This window comes from Rana temporaria, chromosome 2, assembly GCF_905171775.1.
Source record: "Rana temporaria chromosome 2, aRanTem1.1, whole genome shotgun sequence".
NCBI lineage: Eukaryota > Metazoa > Chordata > Amphibia > Anura > Ranidae > Rana > Rana temporaria.
In genome coordinates this window covers 207,081,548-207,104,815 of record NC_053490.1, presented here as the reverse complement: position 1 = coordinate 207,104,815, position 23,268 = coordinate 207,081,548, and the positions used below count along the sequence as shown (strand labels likewise).

Here is a 23,268-nt window from a genome sequence, read left to right as displayed (position 1 = left end):
TACAGTGTTGGCCAGCACCTCAAGGGAAAAATATTTGGGTGTACTTATTTCACACTATTGCAAAATGAATAAACAGTATGGCCAGGCATTGGGAAAAGTAAAAAAGAAATTTTAGGATGAATCACTAAAGAGGTCACCAGCAAGAGGAAGGAGACCCCGATTCCTACATATAGATCATTAGTTAGACCTCATTTAGAATACTGGGGGTTATTTACGAAAGGCAAATCCATTTTGCACTACAAGTGCAAACTACAAGTGCAAAGTGCACTTGAAATTGCACTGAAAGTGCTTTTGGAAATGCAGTCGCTGTAAATCTGAGGGGTAGATCTGAAATGAGGGGAAGTTCTGCTGATTTTATTATTCAATCATGTGCAAGATAAAATGCTGTTTTTTATTTTTCTTGCATGTCCCCCTCGGATCAGTGCAATTTCAAGTGCACTTTGCACTTGTAGTTTGCACTTGTAGTGCAAAGTGGATTTGCCTTTCGTAAATAACCCCCACTGTGTCAAGTTTTGGAGACGGGTACAGTCTGGAGGATGGAAGGGAAAAGGGAGACATGGTTTAAATCTTAAGTACCTTAAGGGGTGAATAAGGTTAAGGAGGACAGTTTTTTTAATATGAAACCAAAATCAAAAACACAGGGACATTACCTCAAAATAACTGGAGGAAAGTTCAAAACTAATCTTAGAAAATATGGGCCAGATTCACAGAAAAAGTACGCCGGAGTATCTGCTGATACTCCGGCGTACTTTCAAATTTGCCATGTCGTATCTTCATTTGTAATTCACAAACAAAGATACAACAGAATTTGGCTAAGATCCGACAGGCGTACGGCTTTGTACGCCTTCGGATTTTAGGATGCAATACTTCATCCTCATCATAGAAAAGACTTTCTGCACGATAAAAACAGAAGTAGATGGAATACTCTTACCGGATAACGTGGATCTGCTTGTCAGCGACAACAGATCATAAAAGCATGGAAGGACTCCACTTGAATCTGCTCGGCTGGACGATGGCCCAATAGTAGACTCACCACGGGATATCCCGATGGATGGCTGTAAGCCTAGACTGGAACCTCACCGTGGGTGTACTTGCTCCAACTCAGATTCGTAGACAGGAACAGAAGGTCAGCTTGTTTCAAGCGACAAACGATGATGTAAACAATGGTGTCCACTGATGGAAGGTGCACACAGACATGGAGTATGAAAAACTTTGTATCCAAGCAGATCATGCAGGAGAAAGAAAAGAACAATGCTCCGGATGGTGCAGATAAAAGAGGATAGGTTTTATTGTAATAAAACCAAATTACATAAAAGTGATTACTTCAGTATAAAAATGAGTAAAAGCAATATGGGGTGCAGGTATAGCAATCCCGACGCGTTTCGTCCAAGTGGACTTCAACTGGGGCATCAGATATTGCTTTTACTCATTTTTATACTGAAGTGATCACTTTTATGTAATTTGGTTTTATTACAATAAAACCTATCCTCTTTTATCTGCACCATCCGGAGCATTGTTTTTTTCTTTCTCCTGCATGACCTGCTTGGATACAAAGTTTTTCATACTCCATGTACTCCATCGTTTGTCGCTTGAAACAAGCTGACCTTCTGTTCCTGTCTACGAATCTGAGTTGGAGCAAGTACACCCACGGTGAGGTTCCAGTCTAGGCTTACAGCCATCCATCGGGATATCCCGTGGTGAGTCTACTATTGGGCCATCGTCCAGCCGAGCAGATTCAAGTGGAGTCCTTCCATGCTTTTATGATCTGTTGTCGCTGACAAGCAGATCCACGTTATCCGGTAAGAGTATTCCATCTACTCCTGTTTTTATCGTGCAGAAAGTCTTTTCTATGATGAGGATGTGGCCATACACCCCCTATTGATGGACTTTTTGTTTTTGTGTTTTTCATTTTAAATGGACACTCATTCACAGGCTACTGTGATCCTATCACATTGACGCATGTTTTTCACTTTTATATCTTTATAAGAGTTTTATTAGCGCTGCATATTTTTTCACTGTTTCTATTTCAATTTTTGTCATATTGCTTGTGTAGCTGCTCACTTTATGTTTCTAGATTAGCGCAGTTTTTTCCCTTTTTTACAGATGCAATACTTCGGCGACCGCTGGGTGGAGTTTGCGTCGTTTTCCGCATCGGGTATGCAAATTAGCTGTTTACGGCGATCCACGAAGGTACGCGCGTTCGTCGCATTCTCTTACGTCGTCACTAGTCGGTTTTTCCCGTCGTAAAGTTGCACTTTCTATTTAGGTGGTGTAATATTAGACAGCCCATGTTAAAGTATGGCCGTCGTTCCCGCGTCACATTTAAATTTTTTTTTTTTGCGCAAGACGTCCGGGAATACGAACGGACATAACGAACGTCGCCGTTCAAAAAACACGCTGGGGCGCCGTAAACGGGATACGTTATGCCGCTGTAATTCTACATGAATCTGGCCCTATTATTTTACTGAAATGGTAGTTGATGCTTGAAATAAACTTCCAGCAGAGGTAGTGAGACAGTAAACAGTAAATGACTTCAAACATGCTTGGAACAAACATAGATCTATACTCAGACAAAAAAAGTAAAAAAAAAAGGGGCAAGGTCCTTAACCTGCATAATGGTCCGGGTCTTAAGTGGTTAAGGGTTTACATAATTTCACTTGCAAAACTTCCAATTCTTATACAAGATCGAAGCCTCATCTGCAATCCCAATGTGCTGGTAAAGCACTGCTAAGACCCTAACGTTTTAGGGCATTTTTGCAGTGTCTCAGTGTGAAAGGGTAAGGCGTTTTTGCAGCGCTTTCAATTCATTTCAATGGAGCTGCTCCAAAGATGCTGCTTGCGGGACAAAAAAAGTTAAAAAAAAAAACCAAAAAAAAAACTGACAGACTCGATGGCTTACTTGTCTTTTTTCTGCAGTCAATCTTCTGTGTCTTTATGTAATTGTCCAGGCAGCAGCTTTAAGACCAAGTGCAGTAATGTGGTGTAACCATAGTAATTGTATTTCTTTTAACACAGTTTAGAGCAGGTAGATTAATGGTTATTGGATTATATGGTTTACAACACTAACCTTTCTGTTAAAAAGGAGCTTTTATGGTTTGAGATGTACAGTATTTTTTTTTAACTATTATTGTGGTAGAAAAATCTATTTTCATATTAGTCTATCAGTTTTTTGCATTGGAAACTGGAATACATGTAAATGAATGCTACCAATCTAATCTAATATATGTATTGCTAATATCTTGTTTTTTGTTCACTGACACATGAACTCTTGCTGCCCTGACCTCATTCTGTCTTTCCGTTTTTAAAACTGAACTGATCGCTCTCTGCCCCATTTCCCCTTGAACACACTTTAGAGTATATAACCTGCTAGATGCCGCTGAATTTTAATCCCGAGACTCTATGTTATGATGTCTGTATCCCACTGCATTTCACAAACATTCCACACTGGTAGATGCTACAGTGTGATGCTACACATCTGATTTTATTAATAAACAAACATCCAAAAGCCTGCAAACTATGCGTGGTTTGCAGCATAGTAATAACTGTGCACAAGTAACCACTTTATACCTAAATTGATTTCTCAGATATGAGAATTCTGAATGACTTTATAGGGTTAACTGATGATACTACACAGATCTGCTGCTACAAAATGTGTAGCTTGGAAAAGTGTACCTGTTCAATAAACAATATAGCATTTTTAGTAAACCACATATAGCACAGCATACAAAGATCAGATTGATTTTAATCCCTCAGGTATCCCCTGAGGATGTGCATGCACATGAAACGTGTTGGGTTGGGCCTTACGTGCTGACACACAGGACCCTTTTTTTGGAGTGTGACAATCTGAAGTGGGGATCTAAGAAAAGATTCAATGTGCTTGCAAGAATGGCTGTGATTATAGTCTAATGTTTATTAGCTGTCCGGTAAATGCATACGTGTGAAGGATTTCTGCACTACTGGTGACAGAGTAGAGGCATTTTTACAGCAGGAATCACTATTATTGAGGTTCCCAAGAGGATTCTCTTGTACGATTTTGGGACTTTTATAAACTTTTGGCTTACTGTAGAGCACTAGCACTTTATCACTGCTTTGTTTGCACTTTACATGGTTTTTGTATATTGCTGCGTTCAATATTGATTGATGCACATAGGGCCAGATTCTTGTAGAATCCGTGGCGGCATAGCGTAAGCCATTTACACTATGCCACCGCAAATTACTGGAGCAAGTGCCGTATTCTCCAAGCACTTGCTCTGTAATTTGCGGCTGCGTAGTGTAAATGGCCCGGCGTAAGGCCGCGTAATTCAAAGGGGGCGGCTTGTATTTAAATTAAGCGTGCCCCCGCGCCGATCGAACTGCGCATGCGCCGGGTGAAAAACGAGCCCAGTGCGCATGCTCCAGCTCACGACGGAAAACGTCAATGACGCCGACGTGAGCGTCATTGACGTAAAGTCGTATTCGAGGACAACTTAGGAAAACGACGGAAACGACGGAAAAAGCCGACGCTGACCCGACGCCATACTTAACATGGCATACGACGGACCTTCGTAAACTTGCCCCTCATATAGCAGGGGCAAGTTTACGCTTACGGAAACGTTGCAAAATCACTGCGTCGTCTGCGCGTACGTTCGGGAATCTCGCGTAACTAGCTAATTTGCATAGACGACGGGGGAAAACGACGATGCGACGCCTAGCGGCGGGAAAAAAATTGCATTTAAGATCTGACAGCGTAAGAGCCTTACGCCTGTCAGATCTAATGGGTATCTATGCGTAACTGATTCTAAGAATCAGTTGCAATTCAAATGGGGCGAGTCCCATTTAAATTAGGCGCGCTCCCACGCCGGACGTACTGCGCATGCTCCCGACGCTATTTTCCCGACGTGCTTTGCGCGAAGTTACGGTGCGCCGAGGTTTTGTGAATCGCGACGGGTAAAAAAGAGTTGCGGCGGGAAAAATTTAAAATTTAAAAAAAATTGGACAGCGACGCGGGAAAGACGGGTATACTTTTACATGGTGTACTAACTTTACACTTTGTAAAAGGTACCCTATCTTTGTGACGGCAAACTAACACTTACGGCGACTTCACAAAGGGAAAAACCTTTGTGGATCTCCGTAAGTGCTAATTTGCATACCCGACGCTGGTTTACGACGAGAAATGCCCCCAGCGGCGGCCGCGGTACTGCATCCTAAGATCCGACAGTGTAAAACTATTACACCTGCCGGATCTTAGGGATATCTATGCGTAACTGATTCTATGAATCAGCCGCATAGATAGAAACAGGGATACGACGGCGTATCAGCAGATACGCCGTCGTATCCCTTTTTGTGAATCTGGTCCAAGGTCCTTAACCTGCATAATGGTCCGGGACTTAAGTGGTTAAGGGTTTACATTATTTCACTTGCAAAACTTCCAATTCTTATTTAAGATCAAGCGTCTATGTACAGTATATGTAGAGCCAAGCTCATGTTGTATAAGGGCGAGATTCAAAAATATAGATCAAAGATTAAGGCCCCATTCACACTGGGGCATTTTTCGAGCGTTATTCGAGGGTTATTCGAGTGTTATTCAATCGTTTTTCGAGCGTTATTCGATCGAAGCCTCATCTGCAATCCCAATGTGCTGGTAAAGCACTGCTAAGACCCTAACGTTTTATGGCGTTTTTGCAGTGCCTCAGTGTGAAAGGGTAAGGCGTTTTTACAGCGCTTTCAATTCATTTCAATGGAGAGGAGCGTTTTTGGAGAGTTTTTTTTAGCGCCCAAAAGCTGCTCCAAAGATGCTGCTTGCGGGACTTTTCTCAACTCCCCGCCAGTGCAACGCCTCAGTGTGAAAGGGTAAGGCGTTTTTTACAGTGCTTTCAATTAATTTCAATGGAAAGGGGCGTTTTTGAAGCGTTTTTTTCAGCGCCCAAAAGCTGCTCCAAAGATGCTGCTTGCAGGACTCAGTGTGAAAGAGTCCATTGAGATGCATGGAGAGTGTTTTATGAGCGTTTTAATAGCGCTATTTTTAACGCTAAAACGCTGTAACAACTCTTTAGCGTGAAAGGGGTCTTAAAGACAAATAAACCAGCCAAGCCTAAGGCCCCTTTCACACTGGGGTGGGAGCCGCAGTGGCGGTATAGCGCCGCTAAACGCGGTGCAGTATTAACCCCCGCAAGCGGCCGATAAAGGGTTAATACCACCCGCAATGTGCCTCTGCAGGAATTACGGCGGTTTCCCATTAAATGGGAAGGAGCGGTGAAGGAGCGGTATAAAACTGCTCCTCTCACTGCTCCAAAGATGCTGCTTGCAGGAGATTTTTTTCTCTCCTGCCAGCGCATCGCCTCAATGTGAAAGCCCTCCGGCTTTCACATTGAGGTTGCTGGGCAGGAGTTTTTCAGGCTGTATAGCAGCGCTATTTTTAGCGCTGTACCGCCTGAAAAACTCCTCAGTGTGAAGGGGGTCTTAAAGTAGCATAACATTTCAAATGATGGCAGGGTGGCTCTCGTTCTGGGACAACATCATATGATGATGTCCCAGAACGTTGCTAGGACATGGCGCAACCCCGATCTCTGTAAAGAGCCCTGTCCGCGGCTCTTTAACCATGTGATCCGCTGTGTTCAATCACAGCCGGTTACATGTAAACACGGAGATGCCGGTAATCGTCTCTCCTCGCCTTACACTGACAGAGGGACATCTAGGAATGTAATTAGAGCACTGATTATCAGTGCCCTGATTACAGTATAGCAAAGTAGTGTCAGTAGAGTTGCCACCTCATCCCTTTAAAACAGAACACATATGAATTACACAGGTTCTGTGGCTGATTAAGGTGGTAATTGAACTCAAGTGGAGCCTTATCTAAATTAAATTAGCCTGAGAACCTGTGTAATTCATATGTGTTCTGTTTTAAAGGGATGAGGTGGCAACCCTAAGTGTCAGTGCCCACCAAAGCCCACCAGTGGCAGCAATCAGTGCCCACCCGTGGCAGCAATCATTGCCCCTTAGAAATGGCAGTCTGTGCTGCCTATCAGTGCTGCCTATTGTAGAAAGAAATGTTTGGACAGCCGCACTCTGGAAAAACCTTATTGGTTGCCTTTTATTGATAAAAGTTATCAAACACCATACATCACAGCAAAGACAGGGGCATACAGCTGACGTTTCGCACTACAATCAGTGCTTACTCATAGCTAGCATGCAAGAAAATGCACACAAAATATATAGTATCAAACAAAACACCATGTGATCAACATCAAACAATAATACAGACTTCCCAATTGAATGAGAATACATTGTGTGTATCTGTTGATTGGATACCACTTATGGGTGTGGACACACTTGAAAACCATACTACACCAGCTTAACCCTTTGTAACAAAGGACTGTGAACTAGATATAAAAAAAAGGAAGGAAAAAATCCTTTCAATGTGTGCATGGAAGGTGAATGGGCCACTTATGGGTGTGGACACACTTGGAAACCATACTACACCAGCTTAACCCTTTGAAACAAAGGACTGTGAACTGGATGTGAAAATAAAGGAAAATCCTTTTATTGTGTGCATGGGAAATGGATAAAATGTGAAGGTAAAGTGGTAAAATGAAAATAAATAAACTGTGTTGATATTATAGTGACATGGTGTAATGAAATTAAATTAAATTCAGTTAAATGAAATTAGATTAGATCCAAATATATGTGATAGTCAATTTATACAAAAAGAGTAGAGTATATATATGTAAAAATGGAGGTCTGTCCCATAGGGACAATATAGACACACTAATACTTGGAGAAGTGATACTTGTGAGAAATCTATATATGTGTTTTATTATCCAAAAAAAAACCATGTATAACAATATAAATATAAATATAAGTAGTGATGGTGAGAATGTGAGGAAATTTATATATCTGTGTGTGGCAATTAGCGACAATGCCACTATAGTTTATATGTAAGTGTCATCAAAAGCCTATATAGATACAATAGGCGTGTCAATTTGTGAACTAAACTTATAAAAAGATATATGTTTACATAAGAAATGAACAAATTCATGATGTATTGTGTGAGAGATTGGCTGGAAATTGGTTAGATGGCTATGTTTTACCTGTGTATGTTTGCAATATGCAATGCATTATATTATATTATGTGTGGTATGGACATCATTTCTAAAATATAATAGTTTTTAGTCATAAACACTGGTATATAATTCATACATAAAATTAAAATAGGTACAAAGGAGTAAGATTTTACCAATATATGAATCTCTTATGATCAAATCGCCCCAATAAGATGGGTATCAATGATCATGGTGTAATTTCATTGTAACCATAAATTCTCCATTTGCAACCCAACTTTGGGATTACCTATGGGATATTAGCCAAATATAAATAATATATACATCAATCCCATCAGTTAAAAGAAAATACATAAATAAAAAAATATATATATATATATTCATTATCTCAATGTTTATAGCATAATGCATATGCCTGCACATATGGATAAAAGTTCATAGAGAAACAACATATTGTGTTTAGTGTAATGGCCTCATAGTCGTATGGATACAAGTCAAGATGCTCAATGATCTGGCTATATGATATAAATATCCCGACATATGTATATAATGTCCAATGTGGCTAGTCTTTTCTGTTCCATTATGGAGAATGTGAAAACGATAATAGAAAAAGAAAGAAAACAGAACAGAGAAAAAAGACTTAATAACACGTATTTTTACTCAATGTTGTTTCTATTCTGAGAACAAGGCCCTCAATGTTAGTATTTTTATTTTTGTTTTATTTTATTTTATGAGATCATTGAGACTGCCAATGTACAAACGCACAGACCAGAGCCCAAATGTATGCAATGTATTAATATTGTGTGACCTATATGGGATGATATGTCTGTGCGGAGACATTGCTGGCTCAATGACCCTAAACAAAAAATGAAAAGTAAAACATGATAAATAAAATAATCCGAGAAAAAAAAAGAAATATAAAAATATATTTCTTTATACCGTATTTGGTTGTTCGTTATAGGTTATTGATGGTACTCGCAACATGGTTGGTGTGTATTGATAAGTTAGAGATACACGTATCTATATTTAAAAACATCCCTATGTTCAGAAGGCGAAAGGACATGAAGGAGAATATACAAGAATAGATCGACAAATGGAAAAGAGATTTTTTGGGAAAACAGAAAAACTGTGTAGAGAGAAGGGGAAGGTCCCATGAGGCAGCGCAGGCGCAAGGTGCATGTGATCCTTAGTCATAATAGTGGAAGACATCCCAATCAAAGTTCAACCCCCTCGGTATACGAGTATCCAAGGAGAATATCCAATAGACCTCACACTTGCACAGACTCCTGAACCTATCCCCTCCTCTTGTAGGAACAATATTTTTTTCCATGCCTTGGATGGATAGGCTGGATGTATCCTTTGAATGTATTGTAATGTGTTCCAATGATGTGCTACATTGGTTTTGTGATTCTTTTCTATATCATATAGGTGATCGTATAAGTCTGTCCCTGAGTCTTCTTATAGTACGACCCACATATTGTATTTTGCATGAATCACAATTGATCACATATACAACGTATTTAGTGTTGCAATTGATGAATTGCTGTATTTCAAAACTTTTGTCATTGGCTTGCGAATGTACATGTGGCCCCAATTTAATATAACGACAGTAGTTACATCCATTTGTCCCACATTTGAAGGTACTCTTAAAGTGTAACCAATTGGTTTTTGTTGGTTTGGTCTGAAATAGACTCGGAGAAAGGGTGCCTCCCAATGTTGGTGCCCTGCGGGACACTGTTTTTATGCCCTTGGATAATATTTCTAGGTAGGCTGTGTCGTTGTACAAGATAGGAAGATATTTTGTAACAATATTCCTGATTTTATCAAACTCTAAACTGTATGGTGTTGAAAAAATCGGTACAGTACTAAAAGATAGTTGGTCACATGTAATATCTCCTTTTTTCCTATCCTGTAACAACGATGATCTGGGAATGGTATGTACTTTGGAAAGGGCCCTATTTATGATACTCCTTGGGTAACCTCTGTCTTGAAATCTAAGTGTCATCTTTTTGGCTTCTTCAGCAAATTCTTCCGGGACACTGCAGAGGCGTTTGAGCCGTAGAAAATGGCCAAAGGGTATTCCCCTGATGGTGTGATTCAGATGTGCTAAATCAGCCCTAAGAAGAACGTTCCCTGCTGTACTTTTCCGATGAAGACCTGTGGACACCTGCCCATTGGTTCCAGTGAATTTAACGTCCAGGAAATCAATGGTGGTGATCTGCAGGTTGCCGGTAAATTTTAAGTTAAGGTCATTGTCATTTAAGAAAAAGAGCCAATTGTCCAAACTGGCTGACTTGTCAGAGGTGACAAACAAGAGGTCATCGATGTAGCGACAGAAAAATAAAGTGTCTGCACGGCGGGGGCTACTATGTCCAAAGATGCTGGACCTCTCCCACCATCCCATATAGAGATTGGCCAGGGAGGGGGAAAACTTGGCTCCCATCAAGGCCCCGCATCTCTGGAGATAGTAGACCCCGTCGAACATGAAGAAATTGTGTGTTAAAAGATACTCCAATACTTCTAAAATAAATTCCTGTAAAACCAAGGAAAAACTACCTGACTCTTTCAAAAAATTGGCCACAGCTAAAATACCTAAATGATGTGGAATGCTAGAATATAAACTAGCTACATCGCAACTGACCCACCTATAGCTATCATCCCATGTAAATCCATCTAATTTATTTAATAACTGTTTAGTATCTCGGAGATAGCTAGGAAGTTGTGTCACCATCGGCTGCAATTGGCCATCAAGCCACTCACCCAATCGTTCATTCAAAAAATCAATCCCTGCCACTATGGGTCTACCGGTTAATGGGTCTAAACCTTTATGGACCTTTGGTAAATGATGAAATATCGGAATGATAGGAGTGGCTGGGGTAAATAGATCCCTCTCTTTTTTGGAAAAAATGCCTGACCGTACTGCTCTATCTAATAGAGAGATGAGTTCTTTCTTAAAGGGAATGGTGGGATCTGATCTCAATTGCTGGTATGTTTTGGTGTCCGCTAATTGACGAAGTGCCTCATGTTTGTATGTGTTGGAATCCATAACAACAACTGTACTCTCCTTGTCTGCATTTCTGATAGTGATACTGTCATCTCACTGTAAAGTTTTCATGGCGTGTTTCTCAATGGGAGACAAATTGCTGATCAATGCCCATCAGTGTCACCCATCAGTACCCCCACCAGTGCCCATTATTACCGCCTATCCTTGCCGCCTATCAGTGCCCACCAGTGTCACCAGAACTGCCTATTAGTGCCCATCAGTGCCACATAACAGTGCCCATTGGTGTTTATCAGTGCCACATATCAGTGCCCATAAGTGTGTCATATTAGTGCCTCCTCATCAGTTCCACCTAATCAGTGCTCATAAGTGCCATCTCATCAATGCCCACCAGTTCAGCCTATCAGTGTCCATCAGTGCACATCATTGAAGGTGAAAAATTACTTAGTTACAAAATGTACTGATAGAAACTAAGTAAAAAACATTATTTTTTATAAAAATTGGTCTTTTTTTTGTAAAAAATATAAAACCCAGCAGTGATTAAATACCACCAATAGAAAGTTCTATTTGTGTAAAGAAAATTATAAAAAAAATTGTGTACAGTGTAGCATGACCGAGCAATTGTCATTCAAAGTGTGACAGCGCTGAAAGCTGAAAAATGGCTTGGGCAGGAAGAGGTGTGTAAGAGCCCTGTAGGCAAGTGGTTAAACAGTCTCCCATTCATGCAACACTCACCTGTTCCATGCTCCAGTGTCTTCTCCCCGTATGGAGCCATCAGCATGCAGCCAAAAGTTATAGCGTTTACAAAATAGGGGGTATTTTTATAGCATTTTTATTAATATTTTTTTTTACTATTAATGGTGGGGATCATCGATTTTTTTTCGGTACTGCGACATTATGGCGGACACTTCGAACACTTTTTTGACACATTTTTGGGACCATTGGCATTTTTATAGCGATCAGTGCTATAAAAATGCATTGGATTACTATAAAAATGCCACTGGCAGGGAAGGGGTTAACACTAGGGGGCGGGAAAGGGTTTAAGTATGTTCCATGGGTGTGCCGGGCACGTGCACGGGAGTCAGGGGTGGGCGGGGGGCGCGCCCCCCTAGTGGCCTGCGACAGAGCCGACATAGAGCTACGGGCTCTCGCACAGGGGAGCCGACCTGCCGCCGTAAAACGATGACGGCTGGTTGGCAAGTAGTTAAAGGACTGAGTATGTGTTGCTCAGTGTTCTAGCAGCATGTCCACATGCTAACAAATGGGACTCAAGTGATCCTCTGTGACTCCTGCATGTTCCCAGTGTTCCTGATTCCTGTGATTCTTTGAAACTGCCAGCCTGAAACTTGCCACAAGTGACTGTGTGTTTTCCTGTGTGTTCCAGTGTTTTGCTTGCATCTTTTAAAGTTTTTTTGCGGTACAAGCCAGGGAAGCTTAGACTTCTGTAGTGTATCATTGCTTTTGCTAAACAGGGAAGCTGCAAATACCACTGCAGGATACACAATTTATAGATTACAAAATATGCCTACAACATGCACAAGCCAATTATCCTTTCTTCCAAAATAAGCATTTTCAATATGTATGCAATAAGTAAACTAAACAGTTACTCAACTTGGGCTTTTAATTGATGGAGTCATCTCTGGGAATCTAACACCAAACATGTACTGAAGTCTTCCAGCACATGTCTTGCTCCTTTGTGTTCCAACCCAACTCTGTCCTTTGTCTCCCACTTGCCTGTTTCAAAAGTCCTAAAACTCTTCCCCCTAACTTTCTGTATATTGTACCCTGTCCTTTGCTTAGCTCATAAACCAATCCAACTGGTTCGTTTGCATTTTAATAAGGGGAGCTTTAGGTTCTTAAAAACAGCATATGTTCTTAAAAATCTAACTATGCAATCTTACTAACAAATAAATATGCTATAAAATCACCTAAATATCCATAGTAACATATCCAGTCAGCAACTTACATCCCAGCATGTGTGTGAATCTTTGTGTAATTCAGCCTGTAACCAGCTCACCTGTACCTGTGACTTCCCAGACAGCATCAAGTCTTCCTTTTCCTCTTTGACTCTCTGTGTACTGGCAACAACCTGTATTCCAGCTCATTTGTGATTCCCCATGTGTTTCAGCCATCACCCTGCTACCAGAAACTGTGTAATTTTCTGAGCACTCCTGTCTACATCTAATCTCCCTTTGTTTGTGAGTGTCCCGCAATCTTTAGACTCCCATTGCTACCAAAGATTCGAGACTTGTTCCAATCACTTCCAGCGAGCCCTGGTGCAGCATAAGACTTATCCCTGTGTATCTGTACTCTGTCTCCAGTAGTAGTGCTTGCTCAGGTCAGAGGGTCACAACCTGGATACAGTCATTTTCAACCTCAGACTATTTGGCTTATCTCCTGCACCTTGGCCCCCCTCACCTACACTATTTGCGCGGGCACGCTGTACACTGTTTCTCCTCTGCTTCCCCACTGCCTGCCCCAACTGCTTTAACCAAGTCCTTGTCAGCTAGTCTGCCCTTAGTGGGATCAGATTTTCAATCCATGTCAGTATATATGGTTTGTATAAAGTTGGTCCTATGCAGCCTGATAAAAGAAAAAGGTGGCAGATTTAATTTTAACTTCACAAAGTCAGAAATAAGATTGCGGTATTTATGAGTGACATGACCATTCAGAAATAGTGGTCAAATCTAACAAAACCTATTATTGATTAGGAATCTGTACACCTATGGCAATGCAAGCCTGAAAAATATGTATTTAAGGATATTGTGTCACATGTATGTAGTAATGCCTAACAAATACTGTATAGCACTATGACTCTTTAGGAGTGTCTTACGTAAACTTATAACAAGCAGTAAACTAATAGCCTTCAAACTCTGCATGTTGTTTGCCACTCCAAGCATTTTAACTTGTCTTTTGGACACATTCTCCACAATCATTTTTATGGTGGGGTTTTTATTAAAGGGCTTTATGAATGTTAGCCATAACAATAAGAACACATGAGCTGATGTTGTTCAGTAGGTTTGAAAGTGAAATGTATTTATTTTTTTAAGAAAATACTATGGGGCATTTATTTATAAAACAGTGAATCTGACATTCACCAAAAATTCACTGCTGGTGAATCCTCCAGGTACATGTGTTTTAAATGACAGTGGATGATTTACCTCCACCAGTGAATGTTTTGGTGAAAGTCACATGGACTGCTCTATAAATATGCCCTATATCATTCCTGGAAAACCCATTTGTGCCATTTAAAATTGTTTAATTAAACAGTTTAAAAGATAGATGACTCTGAACATATTTGCAGTGTTTAAAATGTGTTGATTAGGGTGCAACTATATGATAATAAGTCTCTGAAGTAAAATACACCTCAAGCCCATCAGTCTCCAGCCACCGCACTAAAGCCAATTCCATTACTTTAATCTCTGCCAACAATGCAGTATAATAATTTCTTTAGCAGAAATTCAGCATATATATGTACTATAAATTGTTTCATATCACCTGCCATTTTTCATCAAAAATTGTATCTGCAATCAGCTAGTACTGGGCACCTGATAAAATGCATGCTCTGTTAAGGCTATATTTCTTATTATAGCAGCTTCATTGCATTCCCTCAAAATCTATTATTTCAGAGCTGCTCAATAAAGAGCAATACTATGTAAAATGAAGTAGTGAGATTAGTTTAAAGATGATTTCCAATGTGTTATTGTAAGCAGTTACTAAAGGGGTAGATCATATTCACGTTTGCAAAGAACACCAATTATGTCCAAGGTAAAATAAATAAAAAATTGCATTTATGTGATATGATGGTTGGAGTGAGCACAGCTTCACCTCATTGTTTAACCCCTTATTTCCAGTGGGATTCAGCTCTTAAGGGGATCTTAATGCCAGAGGCCAATAGGCAGGCTTCCGATCACTGCAATTGCCAAATGAGCAAAAAACTGCAGCACTGGCTGTACACATATACAGTATGTGGCAGTGTTAAAGCTCACTGCCATGCTGCCACATGTACAGTATGTGTATGGCAGGCGGAAAGGGGTTAAGCTATATAAGTGAAAATTCCCTTGCAATTTGCAACCATTCCCTTTGCAAAGTAAACATAATCTCTTCCTTTAGTAAATCAACTGTGCAGAAACACGTCAATCCAATGCTTGTATTTTTTCTGGTTTACTGCTTTTCTAATACTTTTCAGTAAATGTCTTCTGAAAGTACACTTTTCATGAGATAAGTATGGGGGTTGCCATTGCTGGCCTCCTTCTGAATGTGCTAGTTGTCTGATTGTGCTGTTCACAGTGTGAACATATTTTATTCACATAACTGCGACAGGCATGTTATAAATGAGTGTCAAAAAAGGGTTGGATTCTATTTTCTCCACATGGATCACTGTCTAAGATAATCCTAAAGTCAATACATCAGCAGGTCAACAACAGTAGCCTATGTCATTTTAACATAACAAGTTCCTTACATCTCCCCCATTTAGCATGCCCACACATACTACTCTGGTGCAGTGCAGGCCAGCATTCCCTAGATGACTTTTCCAAGCATCTAAAAAAAATATGAGCACCGCAGCACACACATCCTACTGAAAAAATTGTTGTAACTACTGCTCCATGAAGGGCAGGTTCACACGGCACCTGAAGTCTGTGTGAGGACATACAACATAGGAGGGGAGTAAGGGAACTTATAAAGTGAGGGGAAAAATGTATTTGATCCCTTGCTGATTTTGTATGTTTACCCACTGAAATGATCAGCCTATAATTTTAATGGCAGGTTTATTTTAACAGTGAGAGACAGAATAACAATGAAAAAAATCCAGAAAAATACATTTCATAAAGGTTAAAATTTAATTAGCATTTTAACGAGTGAAATAGGTATTTGACCCCTTCGCAAAACATGAATTAATACTTGGTGGCAAAACCCTTGTTGGCAATCACAGAGGCCAGATGTTTCTTGTAGTTGGCCACCAGGTTTGTCCCACTCCTCTTTGCAGATCCTCTCCAAGTCATTAAGGTTTTGAGGCTGACGTTTGGTAACTCAAACTTTCAATTCTCTCCACATGTTTTCTCTGGGATTAAGGTCTGTAGACTGGCTAGGCCACTCCAGGACCTTAATGTGCTTCTTCTTGAGTCACTCCTTTGTTGCCTTGGCCGTGTGTTTTGGGTCATTATCATGCTGGAATACCTATCCACAACCTATTTGTAATGCCCTGGCTGAGGGAAGGTGGTTCTCACCGAAGATTTGATGGCCCCATCCATCGTCCCTTTGATGCAGTGAAGTTGTCTTGTCCCCTAAGCAGAAAAACACCCCAAAGCATAATGTTTCCACCTCCATGTTTGACGTTGGGAATGGTGTTCTTGGAGTCATGGGCAGCATTTCTTCTCCTCCAAACATGGCAAGTTGAGTTGATGCCAAAGAGCTTGATTTTGGTCTCATCTGACCACAACACTTTCACACAGTCCTCCTCTGAATGATTCAGATGTTCATTAGAAAATTCCAGATGGACCTGTACATGTGCTTTCTTAAGCAGGGGAACCTTGCGGCCCTGCAGGATTGTTTTCTTGGTGACTATGGTCCCAGCTGCCCAAACTGTTATCACCCTCCCTTTCAGAAAGTGCTCCTAATTTCAGCTTGTTACCTGCATAGAAGACACCTGAGAGACAATAATCTTGCTGATTGAAAGGGGATCAAATACTTATTTCACTTGTTAAAATGCAAATCAATTTCTAACTTTTTTTTAAATGCGTTTTTCTGGATATTTTTGTTGTTTTTCTGTCTCTCACTGTTAAAACAAACCTATCATTAAAATTATAGACTGGTCATTTCTTTGTCAGTGGGCAAACTTACAAAATCAGCAGGAGAACTTTTTTTCCCCTCACTGTATAGGGTTTTTCTTGTAGGAACGTGACCTTGTGCCATAAGAGCATTGCTTCACAAGCTTGTTAAGACATGTTCAGCTTTGGGGTCACTATGTTTATCATGATATGCATCTCTAAAATATGTTCTTTATTTGTCTTATCAGGTGATTACGTCGTCATGACGGTATACTTTGATTTAAGCAGAAGAATGGGATACTTCACTATTCAAACATATATCCCTTGCATACTAACAGTTGTGCTCTCCTGGGTATCATTCTGGATAAAAAAAGATGCCACACCAGCAAGAACAGCATTAGGTAAGATATTTTTAGTTATTATAGAAATCCTTGAGGCTTAAATGTTGATTAAGGCCTTAAAGAGGGTTTATACCTTGGTGTTGTCTGCCAGTGGAAAGTCTTTGAAGTAATTCATCTTTAGCAAGGTTACCCCACTGAGCAGCAATAAGGTTTTTCGACACTGGAAATCCTCCTTAAAGTTAACTCAATAAAATGCATTTTATTTAAAAAAAAAGTGTGCAACTATTTTTAGTTGTAGGTTAAAGTGGGGGAGGGTTATAACCTTGTCAGGTTTTACTTTCAAAAGATTTTATTTTCAAAGAAGAATAAGATACAGAGTGACAAACATTGTCTCAATGCCCAATTACAAAATAGGATAAAACAGACTTGAATTATACAAAAAAAAAGCAATGTATAGAGGCCATCCAAACCCTGAATATAGACTGTAAAAAAAGAGAAAAAACTGCGCTAATCTAGAAATATAAAGTGAGCAGCTACACAAACAATATGACAAAAATTGAATGGAAACAGTGAAAAAATATGCAGCGCTAATAAAACTCTTATAGAGATATAAAAGTGAAAAAAAAAAAGTGAATATAGACCCCACAGGAAAAACAAAATAAAACAAATGAGTGGATAACGAGTAGAGCATATAGAAGGTAAGCAAATTCCCCTCAAGGCATGTCATAAACTGCAGTATCAGAGAACCCTAGGACAGCCACAGATGTCCCAAACCCTCCAGTGGACAGACACAATGGGCTCCCCTCCCCCCAGCACCCCCATAGGGAACTTGTTGTGCCGAAGGGCTGAAGACCACCCGCTCCCCCTCCGCCCCAGAAAAATGCCCAAGAAAGACTCATTAATCCCCAGACCGACCTCCGGGAACTCACCAAAGTCAGAAAGCAGTTTTTGAAAGAAAAAGGAACAGTAAAAAAAAGACAGAAAAAAGGGAAAGATCAGGAGAAGTAAGGAATACAGAGGGGGGATGGAGGGATGCCCAACTAACTACACATAACTAGTAGTTTGGCTTCATGTAGGTTGAATTCCTGGGACCAGGGATATTCCCATGAACTGGGCCCAATGGCTCCAAACTAGCTCAAAAGCGGGCTTGGTGTCAGTAAGGATGCTGGCCAACTTCTCCTGGGCCATGATCCAAGACACCTTCCTAATCGCAACCTTAATTGAGACTCCCGGGCTTTTCCATGCCCTAGCAAGCGTGTTTTTTGCACCCAGCAAGATAAAGTGGATTAATATGCGAGTATGCTTGGAAGACATGCATTAAGAAGTACAAACTCTGGAGACCTGGGAATCTCGCAACCTGTGATTCTTGAAATGAGGTTCAATATCTTCTTCCAGAAGGACCTGATTCTGGGGAATTCTCACCAAACATGTGCCATTGTGCCCAGAAGTTGACAACCCCTAAAGCACAAAGGATCAGCAGAAGGGAAAATCTTCGCTAGTTTGAAAGGCGTGAGATACCATCTAGTCAAATTTTTTAAACTCTCTTCAGTAAGGGAAGTAATAATAATGCTTTATACGCACAGGTTACAGCCGACTGCCAGGCCCCCAGACTCCACTGAAATTGGAAATCATCTTCCCAGGCTACCATGAAAGAGGATTTAATAAGCGATAAGAAAAGTAATGCGTAGATAATCTAAATGCCCCCTCTCTGCTCCATTGACTGACTGCACCAAACTTCATAACTGGAAAATTTGGGAGGGTTAGGTCTATTAGACCAAATGCTGTGGAGAAAGTGATTAATCTGGTAGAAACTGAATCTTTCAGAATATGGAAGATTCAGATTACTCACACAGTGTGCTAGGGTTGAGGGACCCTTAGATGTCAAGAACTGACCCAAGCGATACAGCCCCTTGTCAAGCCACCACTGGAACTCCTTTATGTCAATCACAGGGGGAAACAAAGGGTTACGAAATAAATGAGATAGGGGTTTAATCACCGAGATAAGGTTAGGATTTATTTTCACTTTATCCCACAAGGCAAAAGAATTTGAGAGAGTAAGAGCCAAAACAGGGGGGTCTATCCTTGGGGGGAACCCAAGCTAAAAAGTCCAATGTGTGAAGGGGGACAGCTTGTAGTTCAATCTGAACCCAACCAGGCTTATGGAAAATTGGGCTAGCCTAGCGGCCAAGTAATATCTATACGTGTGAGGTACACCCAGACCACCTTGTTTTCTAGAAAGATAAAGGGTCTGTTGCTTAATTCTGTAACCCGAACCCCCCCATATAAATTTAAGAATTTTGCCCTGGAAAGAACGTAAATGGTCCATCCTCAGTGGAATAGGCAGAGCCCGGAAGAGATAAAGTATCCTAGGCAGTAAAGTCATATTGACTGTGTTTATTCTTCCCAGCCATGATACATTTTGTTTAGACCACAATTTCATATCCTGTTCCAGTTTGTGGAACATGACATAGAAATGGTTGGGGACTTTGAATGAGGCATATAGACTGCCGCACCAGCACATGCCTCCATCCCCGAAATTGGAACAAGAAAAGAAGTTGGGCCTTTAAATGAGATGCGATTTGATGCAAACAGTAGTAAAGTAATAAATACGTAATAACCAAGCTCAAACTTACCACCCAAACAGCAAGCCACCTTCAACTGTCTAACTGTATGTTAAAAGCAGAGGATTGGTTGCACACATTTGCAAATGCATGGATAAGCTACAGGCCACTCCACGGCTCTCTGCGTTTCTGTAGTCCTAACTAAACTGATATAGTTTCCTCAATAGGGGGCATACAAATACTAATGAGTAGATGGAGGACAGGTGACTGGGAGTATGTGTCCCCGCCTCCACCTAGGAATGGTATGGTAGTGAGAAGCATTGGAAAAGACGCATAAAGTTTGTGGAACATGGGAGGGTAATTTTTAGCATATAGAGACTCGAAGTTAGAAGTAAGGAAAATGCCCAGATACGTAATGGTGGAATCACTCCAGACAAATTGAAAATTTTGCTTAAGCAGGGTAACCATCTAAGGACTCAGACATTTAAGGCTAAGGATTTGGAGAAATTTACTTGCAGGCCAGAAATCGAACCAAAAGAGGAGAGGATCTTATTTAAGTTAGGGATCGAGGTCAGAGGGGAAGTAATAAAAAGTATTATATCGTCAGCGAATAAACCACACTTGTGAGTCTGGGGACCACAAGCCACCCCCTTGACATCAGGATTCTCTCATATAGCAATCGCAAGCATCTCCGTGGCCACGGCAAAGATTAAAGGTGACAGTGGACACCCCTGTCTTGTACCTCTGGCAATTTGAACTGGGAGGGGGGGAATAAAATTCCTGGAGACGGATACGTGCTGTAGGAAATGAATATAGGGCTCTCAGGATACCAACAAAGTGACTACCAAACCCCCACCTCTCTAAAAGGTCAAAGATATAAGGCCAGGAGACTGAATGGAATGCTTTTAGAATATCCAGGGAAAGCAGCATACCCTGTTGCCGCTGGCCCCCTGGCCAATTAGATTGGAGGACAGAGATTATGTCTATAGCTCACCTGGTTTGGTCCGGACCCTGTCTCCCCGGCATAAACCCCACTCTTGATCTTTGTGGATATAAGAGCTAATGAAAGAATTTAGCCTATTTGCTAAGATTTTAGTGAGAATCTTTACATCATTATTAATCAACGAGATTGGCCTGTAGTTCCCTACCTCTTCAGAGTTTTTATCAGGTTTTGGTATAACTGTAATAAAGGCTGCATTTAAGTCAGGGACAAGGCCTTATCCCAAAGTCTTTTCGTTAAAGAATTTTGTCAGGAAAGGGGCCAAAACCTCTGAAAATGTTTTATAATAAGGCACCGAAAGGCCATCGGGGCCGGGGGCTGAACCCCTGTTTAAATTTTCAATGACCTCAAGGGATTCCTCAACAGAAATTGAATCCTCCATAATAGATTTGTGAACATCCGAGAGCTTAGGGATAGGGAGGGAATCAAGAAACTGAAATGGAGCTAACATTTGCCAGATTGTCGGCCTTATAAAGTTTATCATAAAAGTCCTTAAAAGCTATAAGAATTTTGGAGGGATATGATGTCAAAGTCTGATGCTGAGTCCTAATCCTAGGGAGCGCGGTGAAGCTCGTCCTAGGAGAGAGTTTGTTAGCGAGCATCCTGCCCAATTTATCCTTCTGTGTATAAAATTTAGCACCACTCTACCGGATCAATTTCTCAGTTCGAGTGGTGAGGGCGAGGTTAAGATCTAGTCTAGCTGAGTCCAAAAGCTTTAAATTAACACTAGATGGCTCTTTCTTATGTTGGGCTCTCAAAGATGCAAAAGTGTTTTCAAGCTTAGCAATATCCGCCATTCTTTCTCTTTTAATTCTGGAAGCAAGTTGGATAAGCTTGTCTCTGATAGTGACTTTATGAGCCGCTCAGAGAACCTCTGCCGAAACTGACCCAGTATCATTAATAGAGAAATACTCGGTTAAAGCCGTATTCATTTCAGCCACATTAATAGGATCAGACAAAATTGATTTGTTAAGTCGTCATTGAAAAGGTTTAGATCTATGATAGGGTTTATGCATCGTTACTGTTACCATGGAGTGATCCGAAAGCGGAAAATCTATGATTTGAGAGCCAATGACAGTGGAAAGGTAGTTCGTGGACATGAGAATATGGCCAATCCTAGCATAGGATTGATGAGGACTGGAAAAGTGGGTGAAGTCCCTGACCTTCAGGTTCTGTTCCCGCCAAACATCGGCTAAACCCTGAGAATGGACCATTCTAGCACATTTCAAACTAGCTCTTGTGGGGCGGGTAAGGGAGATTTTGGAAGGATTGGATTTGTCGAGACCGTGATCGAACGCCACATTGGAGTCCCCCCAAAAATGGGGGTCCCCTCCAACATGGGGCCCAAGGTGGACATCATTGCTTGAAAAAAATTATGTTGCCCTTTGTTCAGGGCGTAGTAGTGCACAAAGGAGAAAATATGACCCTCTATCTGCCCCTTAACTAGGATAAACCTGCCTTCAGGATCTTTGAAATCAGCCTGCCATAAGAAATTACAAGTCTTGGAAAGCAAGACGGCAACTCCCTTAGATTTTTCCTCTGCTTTTGTCAAGTAGAATAGGGGAAAGTTGTGATGAAGAAAGTTAGGGCTGTATCGCCTGGGAAAGTGGGTCTCCTGCACCAAGATCACATCCAGTTTACGGGATTTATAGGAATCAAACATCTTTCTCCGTTTGATAGGAGAATCAACACCTTGGGCGTTGTGGGTAGCTATCTTAAGTGTGTTAATGAGTGAGTCAGCCATGGAGAGGAGGTGAGAGAGTGCTATACATCCCTGCATCACTTACCTGAAGGAGAGAACGACCAAACATATTCCCAGATGTAGAACGGTCACGAAAAGGCAGGGCAGAAGAATGAAACACAATATGTACCTGGAGCCAGAAAGAGAGAACAACAATCGTTAAGCCTCCCAACATCCATATAGGGAGGGACGGGGGGGGGGGGAAGGAAAGACAAAGTACGAAAAAGGAAAATAGGAAGCGGAACCGAAGAAGCCATAGACAACCTCTTCGAATGATTTGGTTCGGCTTCTCGGGAGGAGAAAATCACCCCGAGACCCGAACCCACAGCAAATGTCCACACCACAGAGGGCAGACAACCTATCCCACAAACACCAAAGAGTCCGGGGGGTAGGTGGAGGCACATGCTAGACACCCCGCCCAGAAAACACATTAAAACTTAGCATTAGACACAGAAGAAACAGTATACAGACATGTAAGGAATACAGTACCCTCAAAGAAAAAACCTCAGTACTGACTAAACAAATATCCCCCCCAAAAAAAGGAAGGGGGAATATTCATTATTCAGAAAAAACAAAGAAAATAAACTGAAGGAGCTGGAGCTCCTGACACCAGCAGGAAGAATTCCCTAAATCCTGCTTCGACAAGAAGCAGTAAAAAGAAGAGAAAAAGGAGGTGCAAAGTCCACAGTCGACAATCAGGTCGGGCAAATATCTTTCTGCTTCTTCGATTTCGGAATGTTCCAGAGAGGCATCAGAGGGCTAGCCGGAGGAGGACATTTGGCAGCATTTTAGGCTGGGTTTGAAGTGTCCATATCCGCTT

General features: G+C 41.1%; 1 protein-coding gene across 1 annotated transcript in view; it reads left to right on the top strand.

Moving 5' to 3' along the window:
- Positions 1-23,268, top strand: part of LOC120926418 (gamma-aminobutyric acid receptor subunit gamma-3) — a 318,111-nt gene that overhangs the window by 273,194 nt on the left and 21,649 nt on the right. Inside the window, exon 4 of the mRNA XM_040336316.1 lies at positions 17,054-17,206. Within this exon, the coding sequence (XP_040192250.1) occupies positions 17,054-17,206 (153 nt within the window). The remainder of the gene's footprint in view (positions 1-17,053; positions 17,207-23,268) is intronic.